This window comes from Exophiala mesophila (genome assembly GCF_000836275.1).
Source record: "Exophiala mesophila strain CBS 40295 unplaced genomic scaffold supercont1.4, whole genome shotgun sequence".
In the NCBI taxonomy this organism is placed as follows: Eukaryota; Fungi; Ascomycota; class Eurotiomycetes; order Chaetothyriales; family Herpotrichiellaceae; genus Exophiala; species Exophiala mesophila.
In genome coordinates this window covers 1,815,468-1,836,276 of record NW_015622507.1, presented here as the reverse complement: position 1 = coordinate 1,836,276, position 20,809 = coordinate 1,815,468, and the positions used below count along the sequence as shown (strand labels likewise).

The following is a 20,809-nucleotide window of genomic DNA, read 5'->3' as shown; positions in this document are numbered from 1 at the left end:
GGGGATACTAAAGCGGCGGCGCAGCCTCGTTCAATTCTTTGATCGCTCCGCAATGTCATGATAATTGTGATATTTCCGACCCTCACCGTTTACCTCACTAGTCTCGGAAAGTTGTATTAGATCCTCGGAGTTACAGCCGGTCAATCTTTGTTTGATTGATGGTACACTCCCGAGCCACTTGTCTGCTGGCACGGCACCAAACCCGACCCACGCCTTGCCTGCGAAATGTCACTCAAAGATTTCCCTTGAAGCCATGCTTCAAGTCCTCGCAGTCCAATAACAGCCTCGACTCTTCCCATAATCCCCACCCTTCCGGCCAGGTTGGACCTGTTGACATCGGGACTTACCAAAAGAAGCACCAGAAAAATGGTTCGACACGGAACAAACTCGTTGCAATTGGACTTGGACTTCTAGCAGCACCTGTCGCGTGGTATGCCTACCAGACGACTGAGCAGGACCGTCGCCTTCACAGTCTAGGTTTTGTCAAATACTCACTTGTCGCCAAAGAACCAGTGTCAAAATCAGCCAGCATTTTCCAACTGGTACCCAAGGACGACAAGTACCTGACCGAAATCGACAAAACCTTTTCCGATCTATTCAAGAGTGGGATATGGAGCGTGGAGTTCAAGCAACCACAACTCCAGATTGTGCGAGCATATACACCCTTGCCCCCGAGCGTGGCAGCGGATCAGGAGCAAAATAAAAATACTGGACTGAGGTTTCTCATCCGGCATGACGCACGTGGCGAAGTCTCGAGCTATTTACATAGACTCCCACTCGGGGCAGACATCGAAGTCAGACGGCCAAGTGTGTCGGAATACCCCATCTCCAAGCATGTTCGGCAGGTGATTTTCCTGGCTGGTGGCACTGGTATAGCCCCCGCATTGCAAGTCGCACACGCTTTGTTTGAAGGTGCTGCAGAGGATGGAGTGGATCACCCTCGCAAAGATTGCAAGTTACATATTCTGTGGGCCAATAGGACGCGTGACGATTGCATAGGTGGTGTCAGTGACCAAGCACCAGGACAACAGTCAAAGTGGTATTCTTTCTTGTACAACTCGAAGAAATCCAAGCAGCAGAATTCCCCTATCGCACAACAGGGAGCCATGGTCCAGGAGCTGGAGTCGCTTAAAGAGAGATACCCGGGTCAGATCACGGTTGAATACTTTGTCGACGAAGAGGGAACCTTTATCAACGAGCCTGCGGTTTGCAATGCACTCAGTCGGCTTACTTCTCCTGGTCATGACCAATCCCACGGGGCCTCCAAGGCAGAACGACAGCTCTTCATCTCGGGACCTGATGGCTTTATATCATACCTCGCTGGACCAAAGATGTGGAGAAATGGGGTAGAGGAACAAGGACCTCTAGCCAACATGGTGGCACGCGCCATCGCCAAGCAGGCATGTCCGATCGCGGTGTGGAAGGTTTGATCTGTGATATAATTTGACGACTGTCAAGGGTCAACTCCAGACTCTATGGCATCCACCTTATATTGTCTATGCCGGTCTATTCTATCCTGGATCTTTTTCCATTTACAACTTGGCTGTACCCGTATTTCCCTCCTTCTTGGCCATGTCTCTTAGTTCTCTCCTCAGGATCTTGCCACTGGGACTCTTGGGAATGGCATCAAGGTAGATGCAACCACCACGCAGCTGCTTGTGCTGAGCGAGGTTGGCCTTGACGAAAGCTTTGATTTCGTCTGCGGATATTTGGCTCTTGTCGGCTACGACATAAGCGCGAGGCAGCTCGTTGCCGCTTCCAGATGGATCCGGCACTCCAATCACAGCGGCATCCTGAATCTTGTCGTGGCTGAGCAACAAAGCCTCGAGCTCGGCCGGGGCAACCTGCAAGCCTTTGTACTTGATCAATTCCTTCTTGCGATCGACAATATAGAACATGCCATCTCGGACGATGCCAATGTCACCGGTCTTGAACCACTTTCCATCGGCGGTGAAGGTCTCCTTGGTTGCAGTCGGGTTTTCCCAATAACCCTTGGTAATCATAGGTCCTTGACAGATGAATTCTCCTTCCGCACCTTCTTCAACGTCGTTCTCGTCGTCGTCAACCACTCTCATCCGGACATTGGGCAACAATGGACTCACGCTGCCAGTTGGATCATTCTCGTCCCACGGCATGCTCGTGACACTCCCCGTGGTCTCACTCAGACCCCAGGTCTGAGCGATGTGGCAACCCAGTTTCTTCTGGGCCAATCCCTGCAGTTCGGCGCCCATCGGGGCGGCGCCAGTGATGGCGTGTTTCAGACTTTTGAATTGGTTCTTGACCAAGGGGCTTTTTGCGATGAGCAGGTAGATGGGCGGGACGGTGAAAAAGAAACTGATGTTGAATTTTTCGTTGTACTCGAGGAATTTGACAAAGTCGAACTTGGGCATCCAGTAGACCGGTCCGCCGGCAATGGAGGGATTGATAAAGTATCCTTGACATCCGGCAATGTGTGCAGCAGGAAGATGGGCCAATGTGTTGTATACAAAGGTGAAATTGGGATCCCTGCGTTTGGCGCGGATGAGATACTCTCGGAACTGGTATTGTGGGATCAGTCCTTCAGAGACAATGTTCTGATGGGAGAGATTGACACCTAGACCGGAGTCAGCTTCGCTTGGACATTTGTATGTGGATGTGGTTGGAACTCACCTTTAGGCACACCTGTTGTACCACTGCTATATAGCAAACAAATGACACGATTGGCCAGGACTTCAGGGTCGGTAACCACCTCCCACTGCAACCTCTTGTCCTCGCCAACAAGAGCATCCTGACCACGACCGTCCACGCGCCTCAAGCTCCTGACATGCGAACCACCCATACTTTCCAATACCAAGACATTGGACTTATCCAAACCAGTCTCCTCAGCAGCGCGAATAGCGGTATCGACACAGTCGGGACTGGCAATGATGAGCTTCGCATGGCCATGCTTGACTTGACGCGCGAGTTCGAGATGGGTGAAAGAAGAGCTCGCAGCGGAATAGATTCCTCCGGCGCCAATGACGCCGTAGAAGAGAGGCGCAAGCAGGACTTGACCGCTGGAAATGACGACCACGACGTCCTTACCGGGTCCGGAGGCTCCTATCGAGTAGGTGTGTCTTAGGTAATGCGACATACGTTGTGTGTAGATTCTCGCCTCGGCTTTGGTGATTTTGTTTTCCGGTTGCGCTGCTTCGGCGTGGAGGATGGTGCTTTCGTTGGTCCATGCTTCAGGTGAATCTATGAGGATGGATGTTAGTGGTACTAGTCGTGAATGGAAAATGAGGATATTCTCACTGTAAATCAAGGTCAACAAGTCAATGTCTGGAACCACATAGTCCTTCTTAGGTAGGTAAACCTGCTTAAGAGGCATCTTGAAGGTGGAGGTGGAGGTGGGGTTGATGATGTTGCTTGGTTCTAGGTATGTAGAGTAGGGGCCTGACCACTCCTTGGTGACTGAGTGACTTTGTCACGAAGTGAGAGAGGAGAGAAGCGAGGATCGAGGGTGTGGAGGGGAGGTGAGCGAGAGAGGATAGAGAGCACAGAGAGACAGATAGATCTACAATCCCAACCTCAACCCAGTCAATCAGTCTACGAATATCAAGACAGGTACCAAGTACGAGGAGAGACTAATCGTAGAAATCACAGAAACTGAACAACAGTCATTTGTGACCGATCCAGAACGCGGGATGGGATTGCATATGTACCTTTCTTAAGAGCAAATCCAAACATTATAGTGCACGACACGGAGATAGTCTCGGACCGCATTGGGTCTGGTCGAGTCAATTCATGCTCCTCGTCCGCTCCGCTGACCAGATAGAAGAGGTCATTGGATGAGAGTCTGCACAATACAAAGAAACCCTTCTTCGAGGTGCAAGCTGAGGTGCTTGTTGCATTTCTTTGCCGAGGACAGAAGTCTCACGGTGGATCGGCGAAATGGTCGATGTCATGCTCCGGCGGCTGTTATTGGTTGGAGTGGGGGAATGACAACCGAAGAGTTGCCTCGGTGTTTTTGTACGAGTAGAGAGGAGGGAGGAGGGAGGGTTTCCAGAGTCAGAATTAGGGGTGGGGGGCAGGCGGTTGGGAATGTATAGTACAGTCATGCCAGATTACTGTGCTACAATCACTGATGAACCTATGATATGAGTTATGGGAGGTATAGTAGACTAAGCACTGCTGTACGGAATATCGATATATTGGAGTGAATCTCTCCAGAAATCTTTCACTCCTCTTTGGTGGAGATTCATTGCCGCTGACGGCCAAACGAGAGGGTGAGTTGTGGGGAAATGTGTCTCAGCCAATAATATCGCCTTATTTCTCGGAGTCGGAGGTCAGAGCCAATGGGTCGATCCGGCTTAGATAATAAATCCATACAGGCACGACAGGTTGATCAAGCTCCGATTTCCGAGATCTGGAGTACCCTACTTAGCCTGAGGTATACAGTGAAAATGGTGAGAAGTGGTCAGGATGATGAGCATGTGGGTAATAACGGTGATGAAGGCTTCCAATATCTGTCCGACCCTTGAGAATTCATTGTTTCTCCTCTTGGCCACCTACAACACTCTGGACCTTGGTTCAGACCCTGTTGTAATTAATTAATGTATCCCACAATGATACACACACACTCCTCTACTACTCTGCCCAAAAGGACCTTCCCCCAACTAATCTACTCATCAAGTCATCATCCCATGATCATTCATTGCATTGTCCAATTCAATTCTTCTCTTGCAGACTTGATTGGTTTACCAAATTGAATGCATGCTTTCGCTGTCGCTCAATACAGCCCAACTCAACATCGACAAGGTTGGCTCGCTGTTTCTTCCAACACCGTTGCTGTGCAGAAACCCAGAAACATCCAGACCGTAAAAACCACTTTGACCGACCAAAGAAAGCCCCATAGCTAATCCGAGCCAGCTGCACAAATTCAACTCAACTCAACTCAACTCTTGCCTGGTCTTGGTACACATGCTAAATCAGACACCATTGACCCTGGTCCGTGAATGTTCGCTTTCGCTGTCACTTTCACCCGTGCCATCTCCAATCATGTGCTGCATGAAGCTGATGTAGTCGTACTTAGGCACGTCTCGATCGGCTTCCATGTCTGGCCCTCGATGTGTTGGCATACTCTGAAGTAAGTCTTCGATCAGATCGTCAGGGATCAGTGAATGTCTCAAATCCATTTCCGTCACATACGGCTTGCCGTCTGCAACTTCTCGGAAGGACTGGAACACTTGGTCTGCATCATTCTGATCTTCTGTCACCGACACCATGAACCTGATAAATTGTTCAAATCCCACTCCTCGAGCCTCCCGCTGCCGACGTGACACTGGAGACATGGATCCATCGAGTCCACTGTGGCAAACTTCAAGGAACTTGCCATGCATTTCCTCTTCATCGTACACCAGCCCAAGACTTGCCAACGCGGCGCTGAATTCCAGTTCTTGCAACGAGTTGGTGCCGTCTCGGTCAAAGTGACGGAACACTGACTCGAATTCTTCCAGCTGAATTGGTGTCAGGTTCGTCATGTCTCGAGCCACCATTTGGTTTTCCAAAAAAGTCAACTTCTTCTGCACGCTGGCCTTGACCAAGCTCAACTCGTACAACAATTCGTCGTATGTATATGTCGTCCAATCATTCTCGTCGATGTTGGCTTCTTGGCACTTTTCATCCAGGATAGCTATTCCTTCCAGGTATTGTTCCAATGGCGACAAGTTGGCCGACAGTCTCTGTGCGTGTTGCAGCTGGTCTTCCACATCGCCCTCTAATCCGGAAATAGCCAGTGACAACGTGTTGAGCGTCAGGGCAAAGTCATTGGCTTTGTCTGCAAAGTTTCGTCGGAGCGCGTTCTTGATATCTCGAATCGTCTCGTTGATCAGTTTGCTTCTGGCGTGTTCGTCCGTTCCCAAGGCAGCCCATTCTTGGTCCAACACCTCGAGTCGAAGTTCCGGTTTGGGCACATATGGTCGTAGTCGATACGTGGATAGCTTGGTCTTGATATTGCCCAGTAGTGCTGCCAGGTCGGATTTCTCGGCCACCCATTTGCGCTTCTGATTACGCTTGAATCCTGAAATCTCGTTGGCCTGTGCTTTGGCGTCAGAATACGTCCCTTGAAACGTCGACTCTCGCCAGGCCTGGCGTTGATGCCTGATGTTTTGCAACAACGCTCTCATCCTCTTTTCATACGCCGACTCCATCTCCCACGCGCCTTGCATGTTGCTGACAAACTTTTCTACCCGCCGTCCTGCGTTTTCAACCCTCTCCATGGCACTGAAAGCGTGGAACCAGTACGCAATATACGTCATGAGCGACCGTTCATCAGGCCGTGCAACATCGGCAACATCTTCCACATCAAGCAGGTCTGGAATTCCAATCTCTTTCGTTGCAATGTCAAAAGCCAGCTGCATATTGCCCTTGTGATCTGATTTATCCAAGGTATCAAAATCGATCAGATCGGGTCGATGAATATCGAGCAGAGCACAAAAGGCCAGGCCGTCGTTCCATGAGGCAGAGAAATCTCTAACTTCTACCCCCTCATAGCACGCCGTTTTCCGTTGACACCACAACAGCAGACCCTCCTTGGCAGTCATGCCTTCTTCGCTAATGTCGGAAATCGTGAACCGCAGGATGAGCGTCCAGATCAGCCCGAGGATGATCTTTCTGTTGCCATCGACCACATCTTCGGCGCCGATATTGGTCATCTGGATTCCCCGACTCTTGATGAATTCAAGTGACTTGTTGACATTTTCAAACTTTTGGACGCGGAGCCTGGGGTTGGATGCATAACGGCCCAGGGACTCGTTACTGAGGACTTCGAGTAAATGGATGAGGATGATGCCGTCCGAGAGGTCGGTGACTAATGATTTCACCGCTACTTCTCGAGAAGATATCTTGTTGTTGAGCCTGTTTGAATGAGTTAGGTACCTGTTTGTGCTTGACTCGATCGTGGGAATTACCATTTTGTAAAGGTCTTCTCCTGAACATTCACCCATTGCTTCTCAAGCAATACCATGTCTGCATGTCAGGTGGATGGTGGCAGGAGTCGATACTCTGATGATGCTGACGTCGGCGTAGGAATAAAGATGATCAACTGGAGTCGAGGTCCGAGCGTCTGCAACAGATGATGGGATTGTTTTGTTATCCAAAGGCCAAACGCAGGGAGTGACTGCGGCGGCTGTGACGGTAGAATGATGTGGACTGACGGATACCGGGTGCAGTCAACAATGGCTTAATTGTGATGGGACTGTGACTACTTGGTATAAGCGTCTCTGCACAGGGACGATGGAGGAGCTACGGAGTAGGCAGCATGCCGATAAATCCGTGGACGTCAAGGGAATGATGAAGAGGCTGACGCTTGTTGGATCATGTCCACTGATGTCGAATCTTCACCTGACTGTCAACAATCCATGGTCGGCGGAGAAACCACAGTTCCGGACATTCCGCCAATCAAAGAAGCAAGTCTCGCCAAGACATTTGTCACATACAGAGGTTCAATCTTGGAAGGCGCGTCGCAGGAATATCACGTGATCATCAACACCAAAAATCCAAAATGCAACACTTACCACTCATGTCTATCTTCAAACACGTCCCGTCTTTCCAAATCCCAAAAAATATGGTGGTTGAGTGGTGTATAACATGGCCGCACTCAATGTTGTAGCCACTACCAATTCATGCACATGGCGAACCAGAGATTATCACCACCACGTGGCGCCACCATCTCTGGAACCATGACGCCATGACTCCAAACGTATTCAAGAGCTCCGTTTACCAAGGTAACAATAACATTATGACATGGTTTAAAGAGCTCAAAACTCCCTCTGCTGACCCTTCGGCAGGTCCGAATAGACCTCGCCATACACTATCTATAATCTAGCACCTGTATTTCCTGTGTTAGAGTTTCCGCCTGTACTATTGCTTAACATGGGTTCTCAAGAGGACACTCAAGAGAAATCTTGCTGGGTCACTCTGCTCACAAAGCCTTCATATCTCCCTGGTGCCATTGTCCTCGCCCATACCCTTGATCATTGTCACTCGAAATACCCGCTGTTAATCCTGTACACGTCATCGCTGGGCAGTGAGGCTCTTGCTGTCCTTGAATCTGAAAGCCAACACTATGGACGGATCCGCCTTCAGCAGGTCGAGCTACTATTACCCAGACAAGATCAACAAAATACTGGCAGCGTGGCCGAGCGGTTCAAAGACACCTTCACCAAACTGCGTGCTTTTGAGATTTTCCACCTTGGTTATACCCGTGCCGTTTTCCTCGACGCTGATATGGCTGTGTTCAACAATCCGGATGAAATCTTGGATACAAAATTGCCAGATCGTGAATGGCTAGGCGCAAACCATGCCTGTGTTTGCAATCTCGATTATGATCCTTGGGCCCCAAACGACTGGCAAAAGGGCAATTGTGCCTACACGCCCCTAACCAATCCCGATCAAGTGGCTGCCAACATCACTCTACACGCACGTCCGACTTACCGACTCTTGAACGGTGGCATGTTTCTCTTCTACCCATCTCAAGAATTGTGGACCAGGATGTTGGACTTCTTCAACACCAGCCCGCGCTTGAAAGAATATCAATTCCCTGATCAAGATTTTCTGGCCGATTTCTTCCGTGACAAATGGACTCCATTGTCGTGGAGATACAACGCAATCAAGACTATGCGTTACTGGCATCCTCGGATCTGGTCGGATCAGAAGCTAGTCATACTTCATTACATTGTCGACAAACCATGGGAAAGACAAGCTGGACCAGGAGGGATAGCGGGCCACCTTGGCCGAGATGGCGTCACGCACCAGTGGTGGTGGGAATTGTACCATAGCTGGAGAGCAATAAGAAAAGAAGACACGAAGAACACCCTTGTGCTGAATATGATCAGCAAGTGGCTCAACACTGAAGAGCCATTTACTGAGACAATTCCGTTGCCACAGGAGATTGGAATGCCCCAGGATGTCCAGTCATATCCATGATCCGCCTAAGACACCCGTATCATTCGAATTCCCTGAACGGACTTTCACAATACACCCAAGCACATACCTATGTACTGGCTACAACCGCAGCCAACAATGGGTGTTTGTGGGAAGAATTGTCCGTCTACAAAGACCAGGAGTGAATTTCTCTGGATGCGGCAAGCGCAACCCTCCTAGCAACTGTCAATGGCGCCAGAGGCAGGAACGACCGTAATTTGTGTGATTCATCGTCATCATCATCATCATCATCTTCATTTCATCTTCATCTTCATCTTCATCTTCATCTTCATCTTCAAGCTTTTCCGAACCACGTTTTCTTTATTCACCATATTCTCATCTCCAATGACTACCTGGGTGTCCACAGCCCCTTATTCATAGTCCAGGCACCCTCATTATTACTTTGCACCATTGGCTTATTTGATCCCACTTCTCTGCCGCTCTACTCAGACGACCGCTGGATCACGTCTAGCTATTAAGAATTAGCTTCAACGGAGGACCACTTCAACCAACTATCATGGCTGTTAGTCACGAAAACCTACTTTCAAGGAATCCACTAATCGAAGTTAGATCAAATACCTGTTCTTCGACTGTGACAATACCCTCGTTGAGTCTGAAGATGTTGCCTTTGAGGCATGCGCTGGCTTGGTCAACGAGATCATGGAAAAATACGGGCTAGACCAACGCTACACTCCAGAATCTCTTATTGCCAACTTTGTTGGTCAGAATTTCCGCGGCGTAAGCTTTACCTCTAGTGATGAGTGGTGTTCCTCAAGATCTAGTCCCGCTACATCGATACACGACTTGTGACTCACAAATCTTGTTTTAGATCATGGCCGCTATTCAAACCCAGTTCGACTTCTGGTTAGGAGAAGAAGAGATGGAAGGCTATATTCGCGAAGAAGTAGAGCGTGTCATTGCACAGCTCCAAGCCAAAGTCCAACCATGTGATGGATCCATCGAAGTCCTCCAAGAGCTCTCCCAAAACCAAAATTATACCATGTCTGTGGTCTCTTCTTCTGCCCTTCGTCGGGTTCGCGTTTCGATTGCTACTACCGGACAAGACAAGTTCTTCCATCCCGACGAGGTTTACTCCGCTGCAACGTCTTTAGCCAAACCCTCTTCAAAGCCAGATCCTGCTATCTACCTCCACGTTCTTGCCAAGCACTCCGCAAAACCAGAAGAGTGTGTTGCTGTTGAGGACAGTATCTCAGGAGCGTTATCTGCCATCCGAGCCAAAGTCGCAGTCATTGGCTATGTCGGAGCCTACCATACTACGGCCAAGCAAGACGAAATAGCAACGCGCCTTAGAGAAGTTGGATGCAAGCACATCATGTACAATTGGGCGGACTTTGAGAAGTGTCTGGAGATTGTCGAACATGGCCAACACTGACCACCGTGTCATGTCCAAGTCATTCCAAGCAAACTTTGTGCTTTGAATAAGACCTACATGGACAGACCCATCATCTTCCTAAAATGAGACTATGGAAACTGAAGCTGCAAATGTTTGTGATCTTGGTCACAGCTAGTGACTCTGATGGTAACGCACGCCGCGCGTACGCGTGAACAGTGACAAGAAGACCGTCTTGACATGGTTGCTCTTCTGATTTGTTTTCAAACCTCTCTCCACTTCTCTGATTCCCATCGCCTTGGTTACTTGGGTTTGAAACTTCCTTAGTTGCGTGAATTCGGAAAGTCTAGAGGTCCTCGAGGTCCTCACCGACGACCCACCCACCACTTCTAAACCCCGTCTACCTTCGACCAGTCTTTTGATTCTTTTGATTGTTGCCTTACACCATATTGCCGTCCGGATCAATCGAGACAGAAGTGCTATTGATATAAGAGACAGGCAGTGGAACGAGGAATTTTCTCGTAGTGACACGGACAGTGTAACTTCCTTGCTTTGAGATAGCAACTACAGTTATCGACCTTCACATTCCAACCACTCCTTCCAGAAGCAGATCCCATTCCCCATAGCAACCATGCCTGCCAGCAAGAATCCATCATCGAGGCGAGTCAAACGAGTCAAACTCACAAATTCCCCTCTTGCGACTCCTGGAAGCAATCAAAATGTCGTCTTTAGCCCTACTCCTCAGAGCTACTCTCACCCTCAACCTGTTTGGCCTCACACTCAATCAACTCCGGCGGCTCACTTTCAATCAGATAGCGCTCCCCCTCAACCGACTTCGCCTTACCATCAACCAGGTCGTCCTCTCCATCAACAATTTCCGCCTCAGATTCAACCAGGTTGGACTTCGGCTTCTCCTGTCTGCAGCGAACCAACATACCTCCAAACAACACCGGGTTGGACTCCCAGTCAACCAACTACACCTCAAACTCGACCAGTCCGACCTTTAGCTTATGCCGACGGCACCTCGTCAACGCCAACTGCAGGATTCACACATGAAATGAACCTAGGCCGTGCAGAGATCCCTCCAGGTCAACGACCCTCTCGAGGTAATTTCAATTTTATGCAGCATCAGACCGGCAGGGTCAACAAAACTCCACCCTCTTCTCTCAGTCCACACAACGTTCCCACTCATCCACGACAGCCACCAGCTCGACAACGCTCCCCAGCTGGTCGGCGTGTTAGGCCATCTCCTTGGTCCTTTGGCACAAACCCCACTGTCAGCCTCGATCCCGCCACAATGGATGACAAACCTGATGCCGAGGCCGTAGCGCAGATCAAGAGCATTATACCAGTCATACCACGCCAGATGAACGGAGAAGCCGACGTTGGCAAGATGATTGATCGTCTGGCAAAGAATAGTGCCACAACTCGTGGACGAGCAAACTCGTCTGGGAGGAAAACAAAAAGAGTCAACAGCAGCCACTCCAGGAATGGGGGACGCGAAATGGCCACGAGACCTGAAGTCGCCGATGCAGACAGTGCTCAAAGCCGAGAACTTGAAGATGGGGCTGGCGCAGACTTTGATGCCATTTTCAACACAATGTGTGGAGAGGGCTACACGGAGTAGCAAAAACTGGCCTAATTATTCGTTCCCTGGTGAGTTGATCAAACAAATGCAATTTGTTGCTGGGCAAATATAGCTAATGAGATGATTCCAGATTGGCAGCAAGCACCAGCAAGCACCAGCAAGCATCAACTTCCATGGCGTATAGTCTACAGAAATAGTAGATCGTATACTGCATATCAGAACTACTCACACATATATCTTTCTAGTTGGTTTTTCCTCAATCGTGACTAGACCTTCCGGAGAGGCCAGCCTGCTGCTACAATCTGCCTTATAGCTCATCTGACGACAAGGAGAAAGGACAAAATATCAAAAAGGGGCGGGCCAAGTCCTGTCCAGGACACCTAGACACTATTTGACTCTTCATCGTGGTACTTGGTCCTTTCGCTCACTCACTACTATACCTCACCCATTGATTCTATCTACCCGGATCTCTAAGTCCTTTCGCTCAGCCACTACGCCTCGCCCCTTGATCCTGTTGACTCGGATCTTCGCTTGAAAGACACCAACCATGTGATATATAAAACTATGGGGGCTGCTAGGCGGGTCTGGCAAGAAGTGAAGTCTGCTAAACTTCACCTCATGTCGAGATGACTGTGCAGGCAGAAATCGTGAAGAGCATGATATGCTTCACATGCTCTGCTTCACTTCGCAACTTTCTGAGTCAAGAGAGACCACTTCACTACTGCCAGACCTCATCTATCCCTCTATAAATTCTCCCAATCCTTCCTCACACTTTCAACCATCTCAACTCCCGACTTCTCTCTTTACCACGGACACAGCTTAGAGAACAGCTTTGTCTTCAGGACCATCGAATTGTCTTGTCTTGTCTTCTCCAGACCATCTTGCCATCTTCAGAACCATTGACTTGTCCCATCTTCCCCAGACCACCTCTTCGTCTTTCAAGATCATCGACTTGTCTTGTCTTCCACAAACCATCTTGTCGTCTTCAGTACATCGACTTGGCCTATCTTCCCCAGAGCATCTTGTGCTCCGCGGCATCCTAGAGTCCTGGTCTTGATCTCACGACATCCACTACGTGTTCAAAGACCCTCTATCCACAATGTCGAACACCAATGTCCCAAACTACCAAGGAAGTGGCTATGGCCCAACGGCAGAGAATGACAACCTTTCTCAAATATTGCATGGTGAGATCTGTACACCCTCCGCACTGTTTCCCCTACTAACTAATGAATAGACGCTGATATATATGAGATCCTCGCCCGCGAAACTGATCTCCTTCCACCGTGGGATCTGCCTAATGAGAATCGTGGTACCTATCCTGCAGGTAAGTCCAGTCTGTCGTGATCAACACCATACTGTCCGTCTTCCTCAGATCAAAGCTAATACAAGTATTTAGTTCCTGAGAGTAACATTGGCAATTTCAACACCGCGCAGTTTTCAGGGGTGACGCAGCCTGGTGCGATGGGCCCACCCATGAGGCCAAACATCGACCGATTTGCCGCTGCTCAAATCACCACAGACATCGCAGGTTCTATTCCTCCTGGACAGAGTGGGGCCCCTGCACCTGGTACCAGCATGACCTCTGGCGCGACGCCTTTCATTACGAACACCAATGCCATGCGATCCGGCACATTTCCGACCCCAGCCATGCCTGCAAATGCCTACACAGCTCCGTCGGCAGGCTTCGGTTCACTGCAGACTTTACAAATGCCAGCCAATACGATGAGTATGTCGGCTGCGACAACCACGAGACAGATGCGTCCACAAGGCATGAGCTACAGTGCTATGAATATGAGAGCTGCGACAGAAACCGCACGGGTGAACACACAACGCATGGGCTACAGCACAATGAATATGAGGGCTGCGACAGAAACCCCACAAGTCAACACACAACGCATGAGCTATGCCACAATGAATATGAGAGCTGCGACAGGCACTGCACAGATGAATTCACAACGCCTGAGCTCCAACACCATGAATGCTCCAGCCACAGCACATGCCACACAGATGAATACGCAAGGCATGAACATGAACGCATCGTCAGAAGTCGCCAAGGGAAAAAGACACGAGACGCATTCTACACAAGTGGACACCCATGTCACAGGCCGGCGTTCAGGATACGTCGTACCTCAAAGTTACACCCAGAACCGTCTCTGCGATATGGCGGATCCATTCTGCTGCCCGATCTGCTTCCATGCGTATCGCAGTAGTGGCAGCGTGCGGGACCACATGAAGCGCGTTCATGGCTGGAACATCGACCAGATCAACGCAAATCCCGACGCCCGCGAACCCAAGACTCTGGGTCACTTTGCGCGTTTGGGCGTCGACAATAGTTACGGTGGCAGTGAAGCGAAGCAGGTGAACGCACGCCGACGCTGGGATGAGGGCATGACGGCAAAGAGTGAAGCGTATTGGAAGGATGTGTATAAATCACATAAGGGCAATAAGCCATAGCTTAGATTGAGATTGACAGAGAGCACAGCACGTGTGAAATTGGGATTGCATTGGAGCTCATTTTCATGAGAATGAATGGTGTTGAGGAGGGTGTCACGTGAATTTCGCAACACTGAATACTGAAATAGGGGAGTGTGTCACGTGAAGCGATTCAAAGAATGAAAATGTGCTGGAGCGTGTCACGTGAATTGACACACTGAGAATGAGAGCATGTTGGAGGGTGTCACCCGAAGTGATTCGAATAATGATGGTATACTGGAGGGTGTCACGTGGAATGGCATCCTGAATCATGATATGATAGGGGTATCACATGTATTGACACACTGAGTTATGATAATAGAGTGTATCACATGCATTTATTACAGGAGCGGAAGTCTACTTTTGTCAAAGATTGAGCTGAATGAGTTGCTTGGACTTCCTCGTTCCTAAGGGGGAAGCCCATCTATCTATAGCCAAAGGTACGGCTCGGCAGTGTATATCAGGCTGAGAGATGTTACCAATCCTTATGCAATGATGTTGGTGTCCGACAACTTTGTCACCTTCCTAAAGTCTAAACCACGTATGCTTCTCCTAGACAGTATGACAATGACATTAGTTAATCTATTCCTGAGCCTTCTACATCAGCATTGACATTTTAGGTAATGATATGATAGTGTGTCAATGCATGTGGTACCCTCTAACTCATGATATGATAGAGGTCGTCACGTGCATTGACTCGTCGAAGGAATAGTATAGTAGAGGGTACGACATGTGTTGATTCATAGATTAAATAGAATGGTGGAGGATGTCACGTACATTACCTTATAGAATGATTAGTATAGTGGACGTCGTTATGTGGAATGCATCATAGGCATATGGGCAGGTGGAGGGCTTCAACCTATACACGGTCTTGGTGTTTTTCCTTTTTCGACGTTCATCCGCAGAATCTCTTACTTAAGTGTTGGAAATAGGCACTGTATAGGTTGCAAGTTGTGCTAGTGGGCGAGGGATTTGGGCGCCTCCCTATTAAAACATACGCATAGAAGGGTAAAGATAGGAGTCCTTTCTGATTAATCTTGAAATAAATAGTTTAGTAGGTGATACCTCGTCTTGATAATACCTTAGTTGGGTGTTGAAGACGGGGCTTCATGGGTTGCAAGTTGTGCTGGAATGAATTGGAATTGGTGCCTACCTGCCAGCAAGATCCCCATAGGAGGATGAATATAAGAGTCTTGGTTTTAGTAAACTTGAGTCAAAAGTTTCGTAACTGAAGCCTCTTCATGATAATGGGTGCATGATCCGTTGTTTGTCTTGATCTCGCCATTAGAAACATTATATCTGCTGTTTACATGATATACTCTCCAGGGAATATATATATGTATATGTCCTTGCGTGGATGGGTATGGTATAGTATTGCCATGCATTAGAAATATACCTCGAAACTTCCATGTTGGCTAGCTACCCACCCTTATGACTTATCTGGAAACCCAAAATCGACACCAAACTCAGGATAGACATATCTGGTTACCCCGTCCTTCGATATCTGGGCCAAAAGCAACATATCAGACTCAGAGAGATCCACAACCTTCTTGTTTTGGTCAATCCGACTTGGGGTGACGGATTTTGCAAGCACTGAACTACCTCGTGCGATGTGATAGCTCAAAAGGATGGTACCAGGACTGACACCCTTGTCCTCTGCCAGCTTGATGACATGCGGGTCTTTGAAAAGCGGACTGCCGGTGCTGCCTAGTGGACTGTAGGCCGTGATGAGAATTCCTTTGTTTTTACAAAAGTCGACGACTTCTTGCTGGGGAAGGAGAGGATGATTCTCAATCTGATTGACTGCGGGCACGACATCGACCTTGGGCAGAAGCTCTTCGAGGTATCTTTTGGAGTAATTGCAAACCCCGATGGCCTTGACCTTACCGGTGTTGAGTAACTGTTCCATGCCCTTGTATGTGTCAACATGTGAGCGTTCCCTGACTAGATCCCTTGACCCATCAGGTAGTTTGGGAAATTTCTCGTGGTTGCCATTTGGATTCATGGCGATGGGCCAATGCATCAGATACAAATCGACGTAGTCCAGGCCAAGTAATTTCAGGGACATGTCGAGATTCTCTTGGATCCGGGTGTGATATGTGCACCAGAGCTTGGTTGTGATGAAGAGATCAGACCGCGAAATGCCTGCAGCAGCGAGACCTTGCTGGATCCCTTCACCGACTTCCTTCTCGTTTCCGTACACATATGCGCAGTCGATGTGTCGGTAGCCAACCTTGATGGCGTGGGCAACAGCTTCCCGCACTTGTCCTTCAGGGCTCTGCCAGGTTCCTGCAAGTTTGTCAGCAGCCAATTCGGGTTCTCTGGTGATTTATTGTGACCTACCCAGTCCCAACGCTGGGATGGTTGACCCCGTGTTGAGCTTGAATAGAATGTCCGTCATTCTGTTCGATGTAATCAGTGCTTCTCTCTCCTGGAGACAAAACTACGAGTATATCTGTGAGATGGTCTCAGAATTTCATACACGGCACGGTCAAAGTGTAGCATAAACGCCAGGGCTGTGAACCAATTGGGTCGTGGGGGTGTTTGAGGGCACTTTTCGCCTTAGCAGGGAATGGCCATCTTGTCCTTTCGCCCCCACACCGCTGCAGCAAGGTCTATGCGTGGCGCTCGGTGGTGACGGCGATTTAAGCCGAGATGCAGATGCGAGGCACATGGGGTGGATCGACGTCCGGACAGCAGCCGACGGTGACAATGACGATGAGTGGACGGGGATTCGACATGATTCAAGATGGTCACATCAACAGTGATGTTGCATGGTGCGTCGAGTGCCAAAACGAGACGCAGGCAGCGGAACTAAAAAAGTGGACGGGAAAGAACCTCCGATTTTCCGAGACTTTGGCCCACCTCTGGTCACGTGTAAAGATTTCCACTCCTTCCAGTCTTCCCTGATCGTTCTTTCCTGAACAGAAATTACCTTGCTGACCTTTTGGAGGAATTCGCGCCGGGGCCCCACCTGCTCCATTTGATGTCTTACGGTTCCCACTGTAACTCTGTTTCTTCGTCTCACCATTTTGTTGTCTTGAACGTTCTACATTGTCGAAAAAAATTCAATGTGCGAGTCACAGATCAAAGAGTGTGGCCTTTCCACATCTCTCGAATGCCCCCCGGTTGTCAGTCATGCATGGACCAGCCACTCCCACGCCGCCATGGGTTACACAGCATCTACTACTGCCACAGCGTTGATATCCCCGGGTACTCTGCGTTGATAATGCTAACCCTACCAATAGTTTGTCCTACGCAGAATATGCACTGCTTGACGCCTCCCGCCCGTCAAATTCTTGTATAACCCTCACCGACTTTGACCTGTCGAGTTCGTCGGATCCAAGCCCTCCCTCTTGTCCTTCGAATAGCATGGCTGTCGCCACTGTTTCCAGATCACGGTGGCCATAGATGATCTGCTGACCAGGGCTGCGATCATCCACCCAATTACAATCTCGGCCCCATCTTTTCCGAACGTTAACCACAAGCACATGGTCCGAATTCAGTGTTGACTCTCGGCCCGCTTTCAAGGATCAGCTTAGTCTCCGCAGCCAAGTTGCACCACCATACCATCTTGGGTCTTGTCAGCCAAACAGGGCAACTCTACAACAAAAATGACGACGTCCAGGAAGAGGTCGTCCTTGACATGAAATGCCGAAGCCTGTAAAAATCTGCGACGGCCACAGAATCCATTGACGCTATGATCAACTGTCGACCGGACAATGCAATGTAAGTCAACGGTTTGGGACAATGTTTTCTCCTGCTTCTAGACTTTTACTGGTATTGGTATATCTTTCCCTTTCCCTTCACCAACCCGATGCATGATTTCAGAACCTGAGGGTTATTGTGCATGATCTTATCACCTCACTCTTGACCTCACCGTCATTTGCGTCTATCCTTCCTCTGTGTTTGGTCAATCGAGCTCGCGTGGACTTGATCCATGTTCCCTCAACCTGGCTCCATAAATTTCGAGTACCTGGTTTACAAAACCCCCTCTTGCTCTCAGCTTTCGCTTCTTCCCACCTAGACTTTCCTCTGGCCAATTCACTTTTTCAAAATGGCCAGTGTTTTGGTCCAACAAGCCACTCATCCGTCCTGCTTCAGGACAGATCGTGACGGGCCAGGCTTCGAGGCCCTATGTGATGATATTGAGCGTACAGATATTCTGGTTGACCAGGCTTCTCGGCGTGGGGATATCAAGGATGAAAACCACACTTCCCGTTTCGACGCCGACAAGGACAAGACAAAATTTAGACAATATGACACTGCTAGCGACCGAGTCAAACGCTTCTACCTCGAACAACACACCAAGCAAACTGTCGCGTACAACTTGAAAGCTCGCGCTGACTTTCATTACAAGACACGCGCTGAGATGTCAATTTGGGAGGCCATTGAGCGCCTCGATAGTCTGATCGATGAGTCTGATCCCGATACAGACTTGAGTCAGATTCAACACCTGCTACAATCCGCTGAAGCCATGCGACGTGATGGCTGCCCCAGATGGATGCAAGTAACAGGTCTCATCCATGACCTTGGGAAGCTGCTCTTCTTTTTCGATGCTCAGGGCCAGTGGGATGTTGTTGGTGACACTTTCGTCGTCGGCTGTGCCTTTGACGACAAAATCATTTATGGCAAAAATTCCTTTTCTGCCAATCCTGATGTCCATAATCCCGTGTACAGTACCGAAAATGGCATCTACCATCCTGGATGCGGCTTGGAAAACGTCATGATCTCCTGGGGCCATGATGAGTATCTCTACCACGTCGTCAAGGATCAATCGATTCTACCTCCCGAGGCTCTGGCAATGATCAGATATCACAGCTTCTATCCGTGGCATCAACAAGGGGCCTACCGCAAATTCATGAACGAGGACGATGAGAAAATGCTCAAAGCTGTCAAGTGGTTCAACCCTTACGACCTTTATAGCAAAAGCGATGATAAGCCCTGTGTGGAAAAGCTCAAGGTAAGATGGCCCGCAGACTGAAAATCCCCAAAAGACCTTCTAACATGATGGCTAGCCATACTACATGGAACTTATCGACGAGTTCTTCCCGAACAAAGTTATCAAGTGGTAGACTGACCCCTGACGACTGCACGGCCTTAACGCTCTCCTTGAACCTGTTTGTATCCCATGGAGGAATCGTCTCGTTCCGCTCAAACATGATAGATGGGTAAATTGAAAACTATGGAAGCGGCATATTTGTGTTGGAATGTCTTCACGAATCAAATAAATGCGCAGGATGTGGCGGTACTCGACATTTGCAAATGCTAGGATCCAGTCATTACTTGCTACTACAAGTTGCGCAACTGGCCAATCGGTCGGGTCCAGTTGCAAGGGCACATCGAAACAGCAGAGAATTGCTCAATCTGGTATCTCGCTTCGTGGTGGCTTTAGTTGTCCGGGGTGGATCTGGTGACGGCTTGTCGTCGATACCCATGTCATCATCTTGTCCCTTTTCAGCCCTCTTGCAGGGTTCTGGGCGTAAAGGACTTTGCATGCATTAACAGAGTACAAAGGGAAGTCTGCACGAGTTAGCCTATCTAGCATATCAAGGAGGAAGCGGCTTCTCTAACCACCATGATCCTATGCCGCAAGGTCAAAACGACTCACCGATAGTCGATAATCGCAAAGCCCTACATAAGCCGAATATGCACGTCCGCAGGGGCATGAAGCCGTCCAGACCAGAAACAGGTACTTATGCAAGCAAGACGTTCATGTCCTCGCCAGGGAAGGAGAACCCTTGACGTTCCGCCCCAATCAGGGTCCAGAGGAAGTTTTCTCTGTTCCGCCACAGTGATCACAGCACAGTAATGGCGCCCCGGGACGGGACGTGTGCATCGATGCACATATATACATGGGCTAAGATTTGAAATAAAGTGGTACACTCGAGGGAGTCTATGCAGCAAACTTGAAGATGAAGTTTACGCACTAGCGACGATGAGGATGAGGATAAGGATGAGAAGGGTAAGAAGGGGAACGGAAAGATGAGGTTTCCATCGAGAATTCAGGTAGGTACTAACTGTACATATTAACCATTCTGTAGGTAGTTTCCACCCTCGTCAATAATACTAGGTAGGTACCTTCCATCCATCCAGTCCCTCCTTTTGTTCTCACACGCAAAATGCCATCCTTTCGATGTCTAACTACTGTCTTCATGTTACACAATACCCCGGCGCGGTCCGTGCGGTTACAGGCTGCAGGTGGCAGGTTGCAGGTTGCAGTAGTGGAACAATGAACATGTGAATGTCTCTTTTCTGTGTTCCCGTCGGTCGGTCGACGACCCACAGTCTTCTCGACTCAGCCCTTTTTTGTCTCACCCGCCCTTTTCCCTTCCTCTCTCTCCATGCCTTGTGTCAGAAAACACAACCCAGGGGTTGGTAGACCGGTTGCGGTTCCGGGTATGGGTTATGGTCTTGTGGTGGTCTGGATCGGGGGTCCGGGGTCTGGAGTTCAG

The 20,809-nt window shown here is 49.2% G+C and overlaps 5 protein-coding genes across 5 annotated transcripts; 2 read left to right on the top strand and 3 right to left on the bottom strand.

Annotated features, from left to right (window-relative positions):
• Positions 1 to 87: 87 nt before the first annotated feature.
• On the top strand, positions 88 to 2,731 carry PV10_05836 (uncharacterized protein). The gene has a single exon (XM_016370562.1). The coding sequence runs from the start codon at positions 159 to 161 to the stop codon at positions 1,428 to 1,430; it is 1,272 nt and encodes a 423-aa protein (XP_016222855.1). The 5' UTR covers positions 88 to 158; the 3' UTR covers positions 1,431 to 2,731.
• PV10_05835 (uncharacterized protein) lies at positions 1,533 to 3,349 on the bottom strand (the record flags this gene model as incomplete). Its single annotated transcript, XM_016370561.1, has 3 exons — positions 1,533 to 2,593; positions 2,650 to 3,216; positions 3,274 to 3,349. The coding sequence occupies 3 exons, from the start codon at positions 3,347 to 3,349 to the stop codon at positions 1,533 to 1,535; spliced, it is 1,704 nt and encodes a 567-aa protein (XP_016222854.1).
• A 1,201-nt stretch (positions 3,350 to 4,550) lies between these two features.
• On the bottom strand, positions 4,551 to 7,285 carry PV10_05834 (uncharacterized protein). The gene is made up of 2 exons (XM_016370560.1): positions 6,930 to 7,285; positions 4,551 to 6,876 (listed from the first exon to the last, which is right to left on the bottom strand). Exons 1-2 carry the CDS (start codon positions 6,983 to 6,985, stop codon positions 4,950 to 4,952), a joined length of 1,983 nt encoding a protein of 660 aa, XP_016222853.1. The 5' UTR covers positions 6,986 to 7,285; the 3' UTR covers positions 4,551 to 4,949.
• Positions 7,286 to 15,526: 8,241 nt separating this feature from the next.
• On the bottom strand, positions 15,527 to 16,850 carry PV10_05833 (uncharacterized protein). Its single transcript, XM_016370559.1, has 2 exons — positions 16,698 to 16,850; positions 15,527 to 16,643 (listed from the first exon to the last, which is right to left on the bottom strand). Exons 1-2 carry the CDS (start codon positions 16,753 to 16,755, stop codon positions 15,784 to 15,786), a joined length of 918 nt encoding a protein of 305 aa, XP_016222852.1. The 5' UTR covers positions 16,756 to 16,850; the 3' UTR covers positions 15,527 to 15,783.
• A 1,220-nt stretch (positions 16,851 to 18,070) lies between these two features.
• PV10_05832 (uncharacterized protein) lies at positions 18,071 to 20,599 on the top strand. The gene is made up of 2 exons (XM_016370558.1): positions 18,071 to 19,317; positions 19,373 to 20,599. The coding sequence occupies exons 1-2, from the start codon at positions 18,412 to 18,414 to the stop codon at positions 19,427 to 19,429; spliced, it is 963 nt and encodes a 320-aa protein (XP_016222851.1). The 5' UTR covers positions 18,071 to 18,411; the 3' UTR covers positions 19,430 to 20,599.
• Positions 20,600 to 20,809: the final 210 nt, after the last annotated feature.

What these genes read in the sequence shown, in the direction of transcription:
- PV10_05832 (XM_016370558.1), top strand. Translation starts at nt 18,412, where the DNA reads ATGGCCAGTGTTTTGGTCCAACAAGCCACTCATCCGTCCTGCTTCAGG. An exon ending in CCTGTGTGGAAAAGCTCAAG is followed by an intron (nt 19,318 to 19,372) that starts GTAAGATGGCCC and finishes CATGATGGCTAG; the next exon opens with CCATACTACATGGAACTTAT.
- PV10_05836 (XM_016370562.1), top strand. Translation starts at nt 159, where the DNA reads ATGGTACACTCCCGAGCCACTTGTCTGCTGGCACGGCACCAAACCCGA.
- PV10_05834 (XM_016370560.1), bottom strand. Translation starts at nt 6,985, where the DNA reads ATGGTATTGCTTGAGAAGCAATGGGTGAATGTTCAGGAGAAGACCTTT. An exon ending in GAGAAGACCTTTACAAAATG is followed by an intron (nt 6,877 to 6,929) that starts GTAATTCCCACG and finishes TCATTCAAACAG; the next exon opens with GCTCAACAACAAGATATCTT.
- PV10_05833 (XM_016370559.1), bottom strand. Translation starts at nt 16,755, where the DNA reads ATGACGGACATTCTATTCAAGCTCAACACGGGGTCAACCATCCCAGCG. An exon ending in CATCCCAGCGTTGGGACTGG is followed by an intron (nt 16,644 to 16,697) that starts GTAGGTCACAAT and finishes ACAAACTTGCAG; the next exon opens with GAACCTGGCAGAGCCCTGAA.